The following is a 17,179-nucleotide window of genomic DNA, read 5'->3' as shown; positions in this document are numbered from 1 at the left end:
GCCCACCAATAAGTCTCCAGGCATGGACGGGCTGACTGTGGAGTTCTACCACGTGTTTTGGGACGTCCTCGGCCCAGATCTAGTCACCATCTGGGCCGAGTCTCTGCAGAGCGGGGTCCTCCCTCTCTCGTGCAGGCGAGCTGTGCTCGCCTTATTGCTGAAGAAGGGGGACCTCCGCGATTTACGAAATTGGCGTCCCGTCTCACTCCTCAGCACGGACTACAAAATCGTAGCAAAAGCAATCTCGCTGCAGCTAGGGTCTGTGCTGGCGGACGTGATCCACCCAGACCAGACCTACACCATCCCAGACCACAGTATCTTTGATAACCTATTTCTGGTTCGGGACCTTTTGGAACTCGGGTGTAGAGACGGTCTGTCGTTTGTCCTCCTGTCCCTAGAACAGGAGAAGTCATTTGATAAGGTGGACCACGGGTACCTCCTGAGCACTCTGCAGGCGTTTGGCTTTGGACCCCAGTTTGTGGGTTTTCTCCGGGTGTTGTACACCTCCGCAGAGTGTCTGGTTAAGCTCAACTGGACCCTGACTGAACCGGTCAGCTTCGGGCGAGGAATACGGCAGGGGTGCCCCCTCTCGAGCCAGCTGTATGCTCTGGCAATCGAGCCCTTCCTCTTTCTCCTCCGCAGGAGGTTGACAGGGTTGGTGCTGCGGAAGCCGGAGCTGTGGCTGGTCCTGTTGGCGTACGCCGATGACATGCTCCTTGTGATCCAGGACCCCGGCGACTTGGCGCGGGTGGAGGCTTGCCAGGCCATCTATTCGGCAGCCTCCTCCACCCGGGTCAACTGGGTCAAGAGCTCTGGCTTGGTGGTAGGAGACTGGCGGCAGGCGAGCTCCCTCCCACCCGCGCTTCAGACCATCTGGTGGAGCGCGGGTCCGCTGCTCTACCTCGGTATTTACCTTTCTGCCATGCATCCCTCTCCACCGGAGAACTGGGAAAATTTAGGGGCAGGGTGATAGAGCAGCTCCGGAAATGGACAGGACTACTCCGATGTCTCTCCCTCCGAGGGAGAGCGCTGGTGCTTAATCAACTAGTCCTGTCCATGCTTTGGTACTGGCTCAACACCCTGATCCCAGCCCCGGGTTTCCTGACCAACCTCCGGACATCGATTCTGGGGTTCTTTTGGTCAGGAACACACTGGGCCCCTGTAGGGGTTCTTCATCTACCCCTGAGGGAAGGAGGACAGGGCCTGAAGTGTCTACACACTCAGGTCCGTGTCTTCCGCTTCCAGGCCCTACAGAGGCTCCTCTATGGTGCAAGTAGTTCGGCGTGGAGCACACTGGCGCACGCCATCCTGCGCTGCATCTGAGGGCTCTGATATGACCGGCAGCTCTTTTATCTCCATCCGGGAGGTCTTCCGCAAGACCTCTTCGGGCTGCTAGTCTTCTACCAGGACCTCCTCCGGACTTGGAAACTGTTTTTAACGACCAGGTCCATGGTGGCCACCGAGGGAGTAGATCTCCTCGCGGAGCCTCTGCTACACAACCCCCAGCTCCGTGTGCAGGTAGCGGAGTCCCGCTCGATGCGCCAGAGCTTGATCCTGGCAGAAGTCACGAGAGTCGGAGACCTCCTGGACTACGACTGGGGAGACTGGCTGGATCCCCTGATGCTCGCCCGGCGTATGGGGCTCTCCAGACCTTGTACCCCTCCGGCACGTACTTCAGGAGGTGAAGGCCGCTTTGCCGCCCACTGCTCGAGCTTACCTTGACCAGGTCCTGCTCAAGGACACGCCCCGCCCACCCTCTACCCCAGGCCCTCTGGACTTTTTAATTGGACCCCTGCCCCGCAGATCCAATCTACCCCCCCACCCCTTCACTGCGAGCCGGCTGCATGAACTGCAGCCGATACGCTTCTAAACCGAGCCAAGGAAACATCGCGCTCCACAACCTTCACGCCCTCACCCTAGTGTCCTGCCCCGACACAAAGTGGCGAGACTTTCTGCCACCTTTGGAGGGTGAGCAGCCCTGGTGGGCCAGCCTATATTCCACCTTGGTTCCGAGGCCCGTTGGGGACATCAGTTGGCGGCTCCTTCATGGAGCTGTGAGCACGGGCATGTACTTGGCGTGGTTCACCCCCATCCCAGATACTTGTCCCTTTTGTGGTGTGAGGGAAACCCTGGCGCACATATATTTGGAGTGCGCCAGGCTGCAGCCCCTGTTCCAGCTCCTCACAAATCTCCTATTATGTTTTTGGTTGCATTTTTCCCCTCACCTTTTTATTTATGCACTCCCCATCTGTGGCCTCACAAAGTTGCGGGATCTCCTAGTTAACCTCCTCCTGGCCCTGGCTAAAAAGGAGGTTAGCCGATGGAGTTTCCTGTGACTGTGGAGCTGTTTTACGATCCTCGGTCCATTCATGTATCTGGGCGGAGTTCCTCTGGGCGGCGTCCACCGACTCCCTTGATGCTTTTAAGGAGCGGTGGACGCTGTCCGAGGTTCTCTGCTTGGTGTCCACGTCCGGGTCCCTTTGTCTGACCCTTTGATTGGGGGAGAGAGTAAGGGACCCCAGCCCCAGCCATTGCTGCTGCGGACATCACCACCCTAGAGGGGTCCTTTCACACGTGGGTGCACGTGCCCCCCCCCAGATTGTCCACCCCACAGCCTGCCCCTCTTGTCGGGTGCTTTCAGAGGAGGGAATTGTTGGTGACGCTCGGGGGTGGCGCCAGGTAACTCGAGGGGGTGGAAGACCACGAGAGTCAATGAAGTCCCCTCGCTCTGGGCCACCAAGTAACTCGGAAGGGTGGAAGACCACAAGAGTTGAGGAAGCCCCCCACTCTGGGCCCAGGCAAGCTTGAACACTTCCCTCCCCTGAAGCTAATGAGAAAACAATTGTGATAGGTTGCTGTGTTACACATTGCATATGCTGCTGTTTTTACTTTGTAAGTGTGTTATGCAAATAAAAATATCTTTTGCTTCAAAAAAAAATTACTCTCCTATAGCCATCTGGCCTGACCCTGTCACAAGAGTCAAGCCCCCAAAGCACAGGCCTCCACTCTTTGATTTGAAGGAATAATCCCATTAGGTGATAGCAGTAGTAGGCTCTTATCTTCTATGCAAAATAATAACTAGAGAGGACATGACACTTAACCAGTGTCAAATCACACAAATCATTGTACTAATGTCTCAAGAATGGCTGTTCATCTTAACAATACCATATTCACACGATATCAAAGGTAGGCATGAAGAAACAAGATTATTTACTATTCATTATTTCTCATTCTTCAATCTCCTCGTTAAAAAGTTGCAGTCAACCAGTCAGGGATCAGAAACAACATGTGCATCTGAGGCCACACAAAAAAACAGAGTAAATAGTTATAGGGAATAGCTCATGAATAACCATGTTGCCTGAGAATTGTTCATTCACACTATTTGGTGGATAATTACAAAAAGTGAAGAGATTCACAGAAAATAGGACTGATTCACAAACTATTTGAGAATGGAAAAAGTGGTTAAATTGATCAGATCACTGATTTACAATGAATAAGTTGACCTGCATTAGCTTGATATGTACCGTCCGACTCTCTTACTTCTGCAGTATATTATACTTTAAACATGTCACAGTCCTTGACCAGAAGGTGATAAATAGTCATTTTAAAATTACCTCTAAAATGAGTAATGTCTCATTAACTTCCTCTGCAGTTCACATCTGGTATTTAGTGAAAAATATTTTCTCATGATGATTCATTAACTTCATGGGACCATGTCCTGAAACCCTTGCTCAGGGAAACTCCCATTTATATCAGTAGGAAGTTTGATAAGAGGCAATGACTGTTGGATCCGCATAGCGCTATCCATCACTTCCCTGTCACCTAAGCTCGGCTGCACAGAGATGTGGGTCCCTTCAGAGCTGGGCTCCATGGCATCCAGAGGGTGCAGACTCCCTCTGCACTTTTCTATGCATCCAGCCCCTTATGTGGCAAAGCCAGACTGATTTTAGTGCAGGCGAGGCCCACTGCAGCCATGTGGAAGAGGACAAGATGCATCTGTCAAGGTAATGAGTGTATGGTCCTCTAGTGCAAACAGCTTTGAATTCATTGCAACTCATTGAATTACAACAACCCAAATAAATGTATCTCAATGTCAGAACTGACAGCTTTAGCAGCTTTTTCAGGGGAATGCTGTGTTTGCTCATGCTGGCTCCTATTCCTCTCTTATGTTCACAAAAACTGTCAGGGAGATCAGCCCAACCTCCCTGCACAGTCAAAGAGCATACACACACTGTTATGTTTTTCATACACAAATAATGATTGCTCAATTAATTACTTTTTATTTTAAATTACACAACAAAACAACATAAGAGAGCACATTGTGTATGTGTCTTCTCTGCAACACATTACATCTAAACTGAACACAAAATGGCAACTGCATCCAGCAGACTCTTAGGCCCTGAACCCCGAAGGTGTTTAGGTGCTTAACTCCATTGAAGTCAGTGGGCATTAGGATTAGATCCTGAAAGGCATTTAGGCACCCAAAAGACTTACAGGTGCAGTACACAAGAAACAAAATCTTGCCACTGGGGGTATGTCTACACTTTGGGCTGGAGGTGTAATTCCCAGCTCGAGAAGACATACCCAGACTAGCTGTCAAGGTTCCTTTCCCACTCTGAACTCCAGGGTACAGATGTGGGGACCTGTATGAAAAACCCCCTAAGCTTATTTTTACCAGCTTAGGTTAAAACTTCCCCAAGGTACAAACTATTTTACCTTTTGTCCCTGGACTTTATTGCTGCCACCACCAAGCGTTTAACAAATATAACAGGGAAAGAGCCTACTTGGAAATGTCTTTCCCCCCCAAAATCCCCCCAAGCCCTACACACCCTTTCCTGGGGAAGGCTTGATAAAAATCCTCACCAATTTGCATAGGTGAACACAAACCCAAACCCTTGGATCTTAAGAACAATGAAAAAGCAATCATGTTCTTAAAAAAAGAATTTTAATTGAAAAAGTAAAAGAACCACCTTTGTAAAATCAGGATGGTAAATACCTTACAGGGGAATCAGATTCAAAACATAGAGAATCCCTCTAGGCTAAACCTTAAGTTACAAAAAGACACAAAAATAGGAATATACATTCCATTCAGCACAGCTTATTTTATCAGCCATTTAAACAAAACAGAATCTAATGCGTATCTAACTAGATGGCTTACTGACTTTTTACAGAAGTTCTGACCTGCATTCTTGCTCTGGTCCTGGCAAAAGCAACACACAGACAGAGAGAACCTTTGTTTCCCCCCCTCCAGCTTTGAAAGTATCTTGTCTCCTCATTGGTCATTGTGGTCAGGTGCGAGCGAGGTTGTCTTAGCTTTTTAACCCTTTACAGGTGAAAGAGTTTTTCCTCTGGCCTGGAGGGATTTAAAGGTATTTACCCTTCCCTTTATATTTATGACACTAGCTCACTAAAGGTAGAGCATAGCTGTGGTGGCATGAGCCATGGGAAGAGTTAGCCACCTCAAATATATGCTTCTCAGATAGGTATGTACTTGGGTGGCTAGCTCCTCACAACAACACAGCTACCCTATTTTTAGTGTGCTGACTCAATCAGAGCTAGTGAGGGCATGTCTCTTTGAACTGGAATTCACACCTCCAGCTTGAAGTGTAGACGTAGCCTTACAAAACTACATTCTTCACATGCATGAATGCCCATCAGACTGACATATACGGTGTATGTTTGCCTTTATGAGGCATTTTACAGGAAAACTACTTGAGGACAGCAGCAGCAAAGTGTTACTGGAGATTCATGTATTCATTTGTGAATACACTGAGCAGTCATGGGATAAGAGGGACAATCCTCTCACGGAGCAGTAACTGGTTAAAAAAAGACAGGACACAAAGGGTAGGAATAAATGGTCAGTTTTCAGAATGGAAGGAGGTGAACAGTGGTGTCCCCCAGGAATCTGTACTAGGACTAGTACTGTTCAACATATTCATAAATGATCTGGAAAAAATATAGGTGAACAGTGAGGTGGCAAAATTTGCAGATGATATAAAACTACTCAAGATAATTAAGTCCCTGACAGACTGCGAAGAGATCTCACAAAACTGGGTGACTGGGTAACAAAATGGTAGATGAAATTCAATTTTGATAAATGCAAAGTAATGCATATTGGAAAACATAATCCCAACTATACATACAAAATGATGCAGTCTACATTAGTTGTCAAAACTCAAAAAAGATCTTGGGAGTCATTGTGATAGTTCTCTGAAAACATCTGCTCAATGTGCAACAGCAGTCCAAAAAGCTAACAGAATGTTGGGAATCATTAAGAAAGGGATAGATAAGATGACAGAAAATATCATCATGCCACTATATAAAACCATGGTACACCCACACCTTGAATACTGCATGTGGTTCTGGTTGCCACATCTCAAAAAAGATATTTTAGAATTGGAAAAGGTACAGAGAAGGGAAAAAAAATGATTTAAGGGTATGGAAGATTAAAAAGACTGGGACTTTTCAGCTTGAAAAGAGATGACGAATGGGTGATATGATAGAGGTTTATAAAATCATGAATGGTGGGGAGAAAGTGAGCAAGGAAGTGTTATTTACCCCTTCACATAACACAAGAACCAGGGGTCACCCAATGAAATTAATAGGCAGCAGGTTTAAAAACAAACAAAAGGAAGTACTTCATCACACTACTTCCTTGAACAGTCAACCTGTGGAACTTGTTGCCAGGGGATGTTGTGAAGGCCAAAACTGTAACGGGGTTAAAAAAAGAACTAGGTGAGTTCATGGAGGATAGGTCCATCAATGGCTATTGGCCGAGATGGTCAGGGATGAACTCTATGCTCTGGGTATCCCTAGCGTCTGACTGCCAGAGGCTGGGAGTGGACAACAGAGGATAGATCACTTGCTGATTGCCTGTTCTGTTCATTCCCTCTGAAATGTTACCTGAAATCGGGCCAGCTAGTAAGCTTAGGGAGGACTAATGACCCACCAGAGTTTGGCAGAAAGCAGCACGTTTATTATACTGATAGCTGAGCTCAGAAGAAGTGTGTGTGTGGGGGGTCACACTCACACTTGCATACTCACGCACCCAGCACAGGCACAGCACTGGAGGTGTCAGGATCCTTCAACGTAAGTGTCCCACAGTGCAGCGATGGATGGTGCGATGAAGGTAAGTCTTCCCGAGGCACGATGGAATGCAATGTGGCGAACCACTGGCCAGGCAGTCCGGGTGAAGGGCCCTCACAGGAGGTACAATCTTATGAGTGCACTCCCGAGCACATGGTCCCTTCCCCTTTTAAGGACCTGCTCCTCATGGCCCATGACTAGAGATGACTTGGCCACATCTGGTTGGTTACACTCCACCTTGGGTAGTGTCCATACATTGGGCATTTGATCACTGCCTAATCAGAGTCCCAGCCACCTTGTCTACCTGCAAGCTCTTCTGATCTTCCAGCTGCTCAAGCAGCCCATTCATCCCACAACCATTCCAGGAAGGAGCGGGGAGGGGGAAAGCCACTTCACAGGTATTCAAAAAGGGAGAGGAGACAAAAGGGGAGGGGGGGAAGAGGTGTAACAGACCTTTTGAACCTACAGGTTATACAGAGCATAGTCATACAGAGCATACAGATCACTGCTGCTCCTACAACATGAGCACCCGGTATTGGCCACTGTCGGAAGACAGGATACTGGGTTAGAGGACCATTGGTCTGACCCAATATGGCTGTTCTTATGTCTCACTAATGCATTGCCATTTCTGTTGAGAAATTAAACATCACCTTGAAGGCTACTACCAAGCTATCTTCCTGCCCTAATGGAATATATAATTTCACCAGGTGTATTCTTGTCATCTGACAATTATTTAAACATATCTAGAAGCATTTTATTATTATGTAGCATCTTATTATTATGTATTGTGTAGTTATTTTATGAATAAGAATAAACCAACCTCGAGGTAGCCTATAATGCAGTATTTCTGAGGGCCAGTCAGTCCACAAACTGATGAGGCTGTTAGTTGCTCACTGCGACCCACCAGAAGATCTCCAACGGTTGGATGACAGGAGCCACTATTACATTCATCCTCTGCATGCAGGAGACTAAACAGCACTGAACACAAAAGACAAATACAGCTGTAATGGTGTTGTGACATACTCAGCTATATGCTCCAGAGAAAAGCAGCTACACTGGAACGTCACCTGAATTGTCCTTTGTCTACACTTTCCTTTTGTCCTTTGTTTAAGCTGCTTGATAGGATTCAAAAGAGCTTCTCTAATTCATAGGTTCATAGATTCCAAGACCAGAATGGACCATTTGTCTGACCTCCTGTATAACACAGGCCATAAGAACTTCCCCAAACTAATTCCTGTTTGAAGTAGACCATGTCTTTTAAACATTGCCAATGATGGAGAATCTACCACAACCCTTGGTAGGTTGTTCCAATGGTTAATTCCCCTCCCTGTTAAAAATGTGTGCCTTATTTCCAGTCTGAACCCACCTGCTGCAGATAATTATAAATAAATTGGTAACTAGCATATTGCATATCAGTGCTAAAATTTTGATCAATATTACATCGTGCAATAAATATGTGAAACTGCCAGGCTCTAATAATTTGTTATGCTTTGTGCTTCATATGTAGATATAGCAAGCACTGATGAGGTATTACTGATAACATCACAGGTGACCCCATACACAGGGCCAGAGTCTGACCTCATTTACATTAATATGAATCTGGAGTAACTCTGCTGATTGCAGTTGAAATGCTCCAGATTTATACCAGCGTAACTGAGATTGGAATCCAAGTCAGTGATTCCTCAGCTTGTCAGATGACTTGAATTGAACCCCTAGCTTTGGTCTCCATACCCCACATTTTCCAGGATAAGATGGACATTTAGGAACAGAAATAATTAGGAATCAGATAATCACAAAGCTTTATGGCTTGCATTGCCTGACATGACTTTCAATATTTTCCTCCCAGTAAGTTAAGATTTTCCTTGCAGGGTTTTACCCTTTTTAGGCAAGTTCTGTCCTGAAACATTGAACAGGAATGGGAGCCTTGGAGGCATCATTGTTTAACTCTGCTTGGCTCAACTTCTGATAAAAATTGTGTTTTAGGATTCTAAGGGAAACTAGAGAGATTATTAATGCAGTGTTAGAAATAGCAGACTAGCATCAATTAAGAGTGTTTGTAGGGAGTGCTGAACTGTCAAACTTCAATTTATGGCTTAGGATATACTTCAGACAGGCAGTTTACTTACAAGCATTTTCCGTAGTCAAGTAATAGGAGTGTTTGGTTTGCCCTACTTTGCTTCCCAGATTCACATTTATCAACTGTTGGCAGGCATGGGTTATCTGTTTTAGGGCCTGACCCAAAGCCTATTGAATACAATGGGAGGGTTTCCTTTGACTTTAATGAACTTTGAATCAGGTCTTTGGAATGCAGGTACTGGAAAGAGGAGTCATTGGAGTGTTGCACCTGTGTCTTACCAGGACTATATTTCAGTAGAATTTAATAACCATTGAAAACACTTTGTGTATCACTAGAGGAAAGATGAAGCAATGTAATGAAAGGCTGGGAAAATATGTAAATTACACAATATTAACCAAAAAGGTTTAGCCTGGACATGTGTAAAGTATTTGCACCTACCAAACTTTAAAAGAATGATCAGCTCAAGCCACATTCTTTTATGTGACAACCAAACGAATTGGATACCTGCAGGAGGAAAAGAAACCTGTTATGACATTTAACAGTTTGCCTCATCAAACCTCTCCTCATGTATACATTATGCTCATAGCTGTCTTACATTAACTGATACCACTGAAATAAAAATACAGGCAGATGAAAAGAAAATGCAGGCTTTGATTTCCTGCTAGTGACTAACAGCTACATCAAAGCAAAAGAACAACTCAGAATTGCTTTTGATAAGATTTCAAAAGGTTGTTGACACTTAAAAATAAAAATAAAGTGCTATAAGCAGAAGTCCCATCTTATCATTTAAATATAACCCATTTAACCCTAAGCAGATCAACTGAGGCATGATAATTGTCTCATGCCGATATGCATAGCAGAAACAATATTATGAGTGAGTCATTAAGCATGTGCAATGAGGAAAATAGCTAGTAGCTCTGGACCAGGTGCTCGTGCCCTGCAGAAAGACCTGTGGAAGGGGAATCATCGGAAGACAAAGTTTTTCCTTGTGGGATTTTCTCTGCATCCTTCCTACCAAGGGAAGGATTAGCAATCAGAATGGGAAGAAGTGAGACCTATAAACCTCAAGGGTCTTGGAAAAGCAGATGGCAGTCTCTGTGCCTGCTTGCCTGCCACCTCAAATGAAGCCATGCTGTCCCCGGTGTACATTATAACCCACTCCCTTTCAAGAGGGACAAGCAGACACAGAGGACTTGTTGATACTGCTTGGAGCATTAACTTCTGTGGAGTAGCAGAGAATAGCAGCTTTCCAATTCCATCCCTGATCCTAATTCCCACACAGCCCTTGCCATGTGGAGTAAGCTAAGATGAAATTCCACAGGATACCAGGGTAGTGGCATTTCAAGCATTTCCATGGAACTAGTCATATGAGTAAAGTCATTTACTTATTTGCAGAATTGGGTCCTATGTTAGCATATTTTGCAATCTCCATAATTACACAGCTATTTTAGCTATAATAGTGGGGAAAAAATTATAAAAGGACAACCAGCCTTCTGTGCTCTATGCTGGTATCTCATTATTTCAGTTCCCCCTAGCGTACAGCAGCTTTGAAGGATCTTGAAGAACTATGTATGAGAAGCTGAGTAACCTTTGTGCAGTTGTGCCTTTTGCTATCTAGTTGTACAGTAACTCCTCGCTTAACGTTGTAGTTATGTTCCTGAAAAATGCGACTTTAAGTGAAACGATGTTAAGCGAATCCAATTTCCCCATAAGAATAAATGTAAATGGGGGGGTTAGGTTCCAGGGAAATTTTTTTCACCAGACAAAAGACAAAAGACTATATATATATATATATATATATATATATATATACACACACAGAGAGTATAAGTTTTAAACAAACAATTTAATACTGTATACAGCAATGATGATTGTGAAGCTTGGTTGAGATGGTGGAGTCAGAGGGTGGGATATTTCCCAGGGAATGCCTTACTGCTAAATGATGAACTAGCAATTGGCTGAGTCCTCAAGGGTTAACTCATTGTTGTTAATGTAGCCTCACACTCTACAAGGCAGCATAAATGGAGGGAGGAGAGACAGCATGGCAGAGAGACAGAGACACACACCATGTGTGTGAGAGAGAGATGCATGTTGCTCCTTTAAGTACGCTGACCCCACTCTAAGTACACTGCCTTTTTAAGTTAATCAGCATGCTGAGACAGCAGCTGCTGCCAGGAAGCTCCCTCCTTCCTGAGCCCTGTCATGTATCCCCCCTGCTCTATGGAAGATGGGGTAAGTGGGGTGCAGGAGCAGGGGGAAGGGGGATACCCTGACATTAGCCTCACTCTTCTCCCCCCACACCCCCCGCACAGCAAGCCGGAGGCTCTGAAGAGCAGCTCTAAGGCAGAGGGCAGGCGCAGCACATGGCAGTGGGGGGAGGGACAGCTGAACTGCCGGCAATTGATAGCCTGCTGGGCAGCTGCTGCACAGGGAACTTAGGGAAGTGGGGAGCTGATGGGAGGCTGCCGGTCCATCCTGGTTCCAGGCCCCACCAGCTAGCTGCAAAGGGCTGCTCTTCCTGCAAGCAGTGGACAAAACAGGCGGCTGCCAAACAACATTAGAAGGGCACATTGCACAACTTTAAACGAGCATGTTCCCTAACTGGTCAGCAACGTAACAATGAAACAACGTTAACCGGGATGACTTTAAGTGAGAAGTTACTGTGAAGGGAATTTCCAGCAGACCCAATTTCCTATGGCATAATTCAGCAAACATTTTCCTGTTGAGCTGAACTTCAAAATTTGATACTGTATGAAAATAACAGACAGACCTAAGCAGTGGTGAGCTGGAGCTGGTTCGCACCGGTTTGCGTGAACTGGTTGTTAAATTTTGAAGCAGTTTTAGAACCGGTTGTTAACCTGCTTCCCTGCAGGGGGCGCTGAGGCTTTGATGGGCTCCAGCCGAGAAGTGATGTAATTCCTCCTCCGGCTGCCGGGGATGCTGTGCTGCGGGAGCCATGTGGGCTGCCGCCTGGCCCTGGGCACGAGCCCTGTTCCTGCTGCTGCTGCTCCCCCGACCCCTGGCCCTGGGGCTCCCGCTGCTGCCTGGTGGGTCCCCAGCTGCTCTGCTGGGCCTGGGCTGCGTCCTGCTGCTCGGGCTGCTCCGAGCCGCTCTCCCCATGAGCACCCACCACCCTGCCCACAGCCAGCCCCTGTCTCCAGCCACCCCCGCACCTCCTGCCTGCACCAGCCCCTGACCGCAGCCAGTCCCTGTCTCCAGCCACCCCTGCACCCCCTGCCTGCACCAGCCCCTGCCACACCCCCTGCCCACAGCCAGCCCCTGTCTCCAGCCACCCCTGCACCCCCTGCCTGCACCAGCCCCTGCCACACCCCCTGCCCTCAGCCAGCCCCTGTCTCCAGCCACTCCCACACCCCCTGCCCACACCAGCCCCTGCCCGCAGCCTGCCCCTATCTCCAGCCACCCCCTGCACCCCTGCCCGCAGCCAGCCCCTGTCTCTAGCCACCCTGCACTCCCTGCCTGCACCAGCCCCTGCCAGCACCAGCCCCGCCACACCCCCTGCCCGCAGCCAGCCCCTGTCTCCAGCCACCCCCGCACCCTGCCTGCAGCCACCCCCTGCACCCCTGCCCGCAGCCAGCCCCTGCACCCCCTGCCCTGCCTCCAGCCACCCCCACACCCCCTGCCCACAACCAGCCCCTGCCTCCAGCCCCCCCGTACCCCCTGCCCGCAGCCACCCCCTGCCTTCAGCGCCCCGCACCTCCTGCCCGCACCAGCCCCTGTCTCCAGCCCCCCCACACCTCCTGCCTGCACCAGCCCCTGCCGCACCCCCTGCCCGCAGCCAGCCCCTGTCTCCAGCCACCCCCGCACCCCCTGCCTGCACCAGCCCCTGACCGCAGCCAGTCCCTGTCTCCAGCCACCCCCGCACCCCCTGCCTGCACCAGCCCCTGCCCGCAGCCAGTCCCTGTCTCCAGCCACCCCTGCACCCCCTGCCTGCACCAGCCCCTGCCACACCCCCTGCCTGCAGCCAGCCCCTGTCTCCAGCCACCCGCGCACCCCCTGCCTGCACCAGCCCCTGCCACACCCCCTGCCCACAGCCAGCTCCTGTCTCCAGCCACCCCTGCCCGCACCAGCCCCTGCCTGCAGCCAGCCCCTGTCTCCAGCCACCCCCACACCCCCTGCCTGCACCAGCCCCTGACCGCAGCCAGTCCCTGTCTCCAGCCACCCCTGCACCCCCTGCCTGCACCAGCCCCTGCCACACCCCCTGCCCGCAGCCAGCCCCTGTCTCCAGCCACCCCCACACCCCCTGCCTGCACCAGCCCCTGCCACACCCCCTGCCCGCAGCCAGCCCCTGTCTCCAGCCACCCCCTGCACCCCCTGCCTGCACCAGCCCCTGCCAGCACCAGCCCCACCACACCCCCTGCCCGCAGCCAGCCCCTGTCTCCAGCCACCCCCACACCCTGGCTGCAGCCACCCCCTGCACCCCTGCCCGCAGCCAGCCCCTGCACCCCCTGCCCTGCCTCCAGCCACCCCCGCACCCCCTGCCCACAACCAGCCCCTGCCTCCAGCCCCCCCGTACCCCCTGCCCGCAGCCACCCCCTGCCTTCAGCGCCCCGCACCTCCTGCCCGCACCAGCCCCTGTCTCCAGCCCCCCCACACCTCCTGCCTGCACCAGCCCCTGCCGCACCCCCTGCCCGCAGCCAGCCCCTGTCTCCAGCCACCCCTGCACCCCCTGCCTGCACCAGCCCCTGCTGCACCCCCCGCCTGCAGCCAGCCCGTCTCCAGCCCCCCCCACTCCCTGCCTCCAGCCAGCCCCTGCACCCCCTGCCCTGCCTCCAGCCCCCCCGAATCCCCTGCCTGCAGCCAGCCTCTGCCTCCAGCCAGCCCCTGCACCCCTGCCCACAGCCAGCCCCTGCACCCCTGCCCTGCCTCCAGCCACCCCTGCATCCTCTGCCTGCAGCCAGCCTCTGCCACACCCCCTGCCCTGCCTCCAGCCATCCCCGCCTCCAGCCACCCCCGTACCCCATGCCCTGCCCCCAGCCAGCCCCTGCCGCACCCCCTGCCCTGCCCGTAGCCAGCCCCACACCCCCTTGCCTCCAGCCAACCCCACACTCTCCTGTTTCCAGCCAGCTCCGCACCCCGTGCCCTGCCCCCAGCCAGCCCCTGCCGCACCCCCTGCCCTGCCCGTAGCCAGCCCCACACCCCCTTGCCTCCAGCCAACCAGCACCCTCCTGTCTTCAGCCACCTCCGCACCCCCTGCCCTGCCTGCAGCCAACCCAGCACCCCCTGCCTCCAGCTAGCCCTGGCCCACGCCCTGTCTGCAGCTGGCCCCACATCCACTGGTGCCCTGCAGTTCCCAGGGCAGTAACCCTGCACACCTGCTTCAATGGGGAGGGGCAGGGAGCAGCTGGGACCCACATATGTGCACACCCTAGGGTGACCAGACAACAAGTGTGAAAAATCAGGACAGGGGGTGGGGGGTAATAGGAGCCTATATAAGAAAAAGACCCCAAAATCGGGACTGTCCCTATAAAATCGGGACATCTGGTCACCCTAGCACACCCCCAGGGAGTGGCAGGGACCCACACGTGAAACAGAGCTCATTTCTAGTTCAGGCCCATCTTTTAAAAAAAGAACTTTAGGCAGGGTTAACACACACCCATATTTTCCCAGACAGGTCAGGCTTTTTGGTTCTTAAATCGCCGTCCGGGAGGAATTTTTAAAATTTAAAAAGTTAAAAATTCCTCCCGGGAAAATACAGACGTATGGTAACCTTGTCGGTACAAAAAATATATACTGGGGCACATCCCTTAAATCAGAACTTTTGATAGGGAACTGGTTGTTAAGATTTTGGCAGCTCATCACTGGACCTAAGTACAATTTTAAGTACTGCCACTGAACAGCACTTGGCCTGTTAGTAAGATACGTGTCAATAGTAACCTATCTATCTAGGTACCTGTATGGCCCCATCACTACTACAGTATCTGAATTACTAATATTATAAAGTGCTGCACTAACAATATTCACTGAAGCCTACCTTTGCTGTTGCATTGGTTTAACATGTGAAATGACAATCAGCAAAAATGACATGCTGTAGCTCAAATGCATAGCAGGAAAGTTAAATGTTAAAATAGGTCTTACCTGGACCTGGGAAGATGAAGCGTTTCTAGAAATGAATGGAACAAAATGAAGACAGCAAGACAAGACATACCAGTGAGTTTCAGCTAAGAAAGAAAAGTGCTTACCCTCAGGCATCTGGGCGTAGAAGAAAAGGAGAACCAGTCTAAAACCTACCAAAGAGGTGATTTATGAATTCATTCAGCCTGAGTTTTTGGCATTAGCAAATACATGCAGTAAATAGAAACAGCGATCAGTATATTTAGAGCAGAAAATAGCATTACTTTAGTTTAAGAATTAGTCAACGATTCACAAAATGCTGGCTTGTGTGTCTTTGATTCTGTGTTCCACTTTGTAGCTGAGAACCAACATACAGTATTTATATCTAATTTACAACAAAAGGTTAGTAGCATGTGAACACCCTAATTTGGGTAGGGACAATTCAAACCAGAGTAGAGTGGACTTCCAACAGATGTGCACGTTGACTTAAAGAATCAATCCTTTGTGTCTGAGGAGACGATGTAGAACCACACACTGAAAATAAGGGGCTGGTGGTACAAGTATAGCTAAGAGATCTGGCCATGTACCTCGCACTACCACAGATTTCCTGCGTAGCTCTGGACAAGTCACAGCCACATTTTCAAAAGTGGATACTGATTCAGGGTGTCTCCTGTGACACGATCCCCAGAGTGCAGCCTGGGACCATGGGGCCGCTGTGCCCCCTGAAGTCTCTCCAGCTTGGGCTGTCTCTCACAATGCCTTGCTAGTAACAAGCAGCAAGCCCCTCCGGGAGCTGTGATCACTCAGCACAACAGCATGTGGAGCCCCACACCCAGCTAGATTGCATGAATGCTCCCAGAGCCGCTCATGAATCACATAGGGAAAGGCACCAGCCAGATCCCCTCAGCTCCCAGCACTGTACCCCAGGAATATACCATCCTAAACTGCTCAAGATGAGCAGTGAAAATTTATTAATTGTTTCACCATGTCATCAATGGAAAGTGTATATAAACCACCCTTTGTAAACCTGAGCAGTTTTGCCACACACTTCATACGAACTCACTGGTAAAGATAAACAATAAAACAAATGTACTGACTACAAAAGATAGATTTTAAGTGATATTAAGCGATAGGCAAAAAGTCAGAGTTAGTTACCAAAATAAAATAAAATAAAATAAAATAAAATAAAATATAAGCACGCAGTCTAAACTCTCGACCCTATTAGACTGGGTAACATCTAGATTAAGCAGTTTTTCTCACCCCACTGGATATAGCAATCCTTAATATACAGGGTTATCCCTTAAACCTGGGCCAGCCTCCTCTGTTGGAGTCTTCAGTTTTCTTCTGAGTGTCTTGGTTGCTTGCAGTGTAGGTGGGGGCAGGAGAAAGGCCAAGCATGGGCCTGATATGTTCTGTTTTTATACCTTCAGTCCCATGTGCTTGGGGAGCACAAGTCCAGGCATGTCTGGGGTCATTGCTGATTCCCCAGGCAAGGTTGAGCAATTCCCCTGGTGTGGCCTCATGAAGATGAGTCATTGAATTGTAGCTCCCTTGCTGGATAGTGGGCTGTTGATGATTGTTTGACACTTCACCCTGGCATTGGTTACTTTCCTGGCTGTTGTCTCTGAGGAGCAAATATCTGGCTGATTCCCCAACTTACAGCATGTTTTAGTGACAACAATACAACACAATCTCATAACTTCATATGCGCTAAAGATATGCATATGCAGAGAGAACAGTGACTTTCCTCACATGGCATACTTTACAGTATATGTCAGATCACAATGATATAAAAACGAGGAATCTGGGGGTTACAGGGTGCTCCCCCAAGGTACAGAATGTCACATCTCCAATTTTGGTTCCCCAGTTTGAAACACTTTGATTCTGATTTTCAAAAATGTTGAACACCCAAAAAATGTTGGGCACTAAGACACTCAACCATCA

The 17,179-nt window shown here is 49.4% G+C and overlaps 1 protein-coding gene across 1 annotated transcript in view; it reads right to left on the bottom strand.

Moving 5' to 3' along the window:
* LAMB4 (laminin subunit beta 4) overlaps positions 1-17,179 on the bottom strand; it is a 104,013-nt gene that overhangs the window by 74,345 nt on the left and 12,489 nt on the right. The window contains exon 3 of the mRNA XM_073342547.1: positions 7,907-8,064. Within this exon, the coding sequence (XP_073198648.1) occupies positions 7,907-8,064 (158 nt within the window). The remainder of the gene's footprint in view (positions 1-7,906; positions 8,065-17,179) is intronic.

The sequence above is a fragment of the Lepidochelys kempii genome, chromosome 1, assembly GCF_965140265.1.
Source record: "Lepidochelys kempii isolate rLepKem1 chromosome 1, rLepKem1.hap2, whole genome shotgun sequence".
NCBI lineage: Eukaryota > Metazoa > Chordata > Testudines > Cheloniidae > Lepidochelys > Lepidochelys kempii.
Note: the sequence above shows the minus strand (reverse complement) of the source record. Positions and strands in the feature narration are given on the sequence as shown.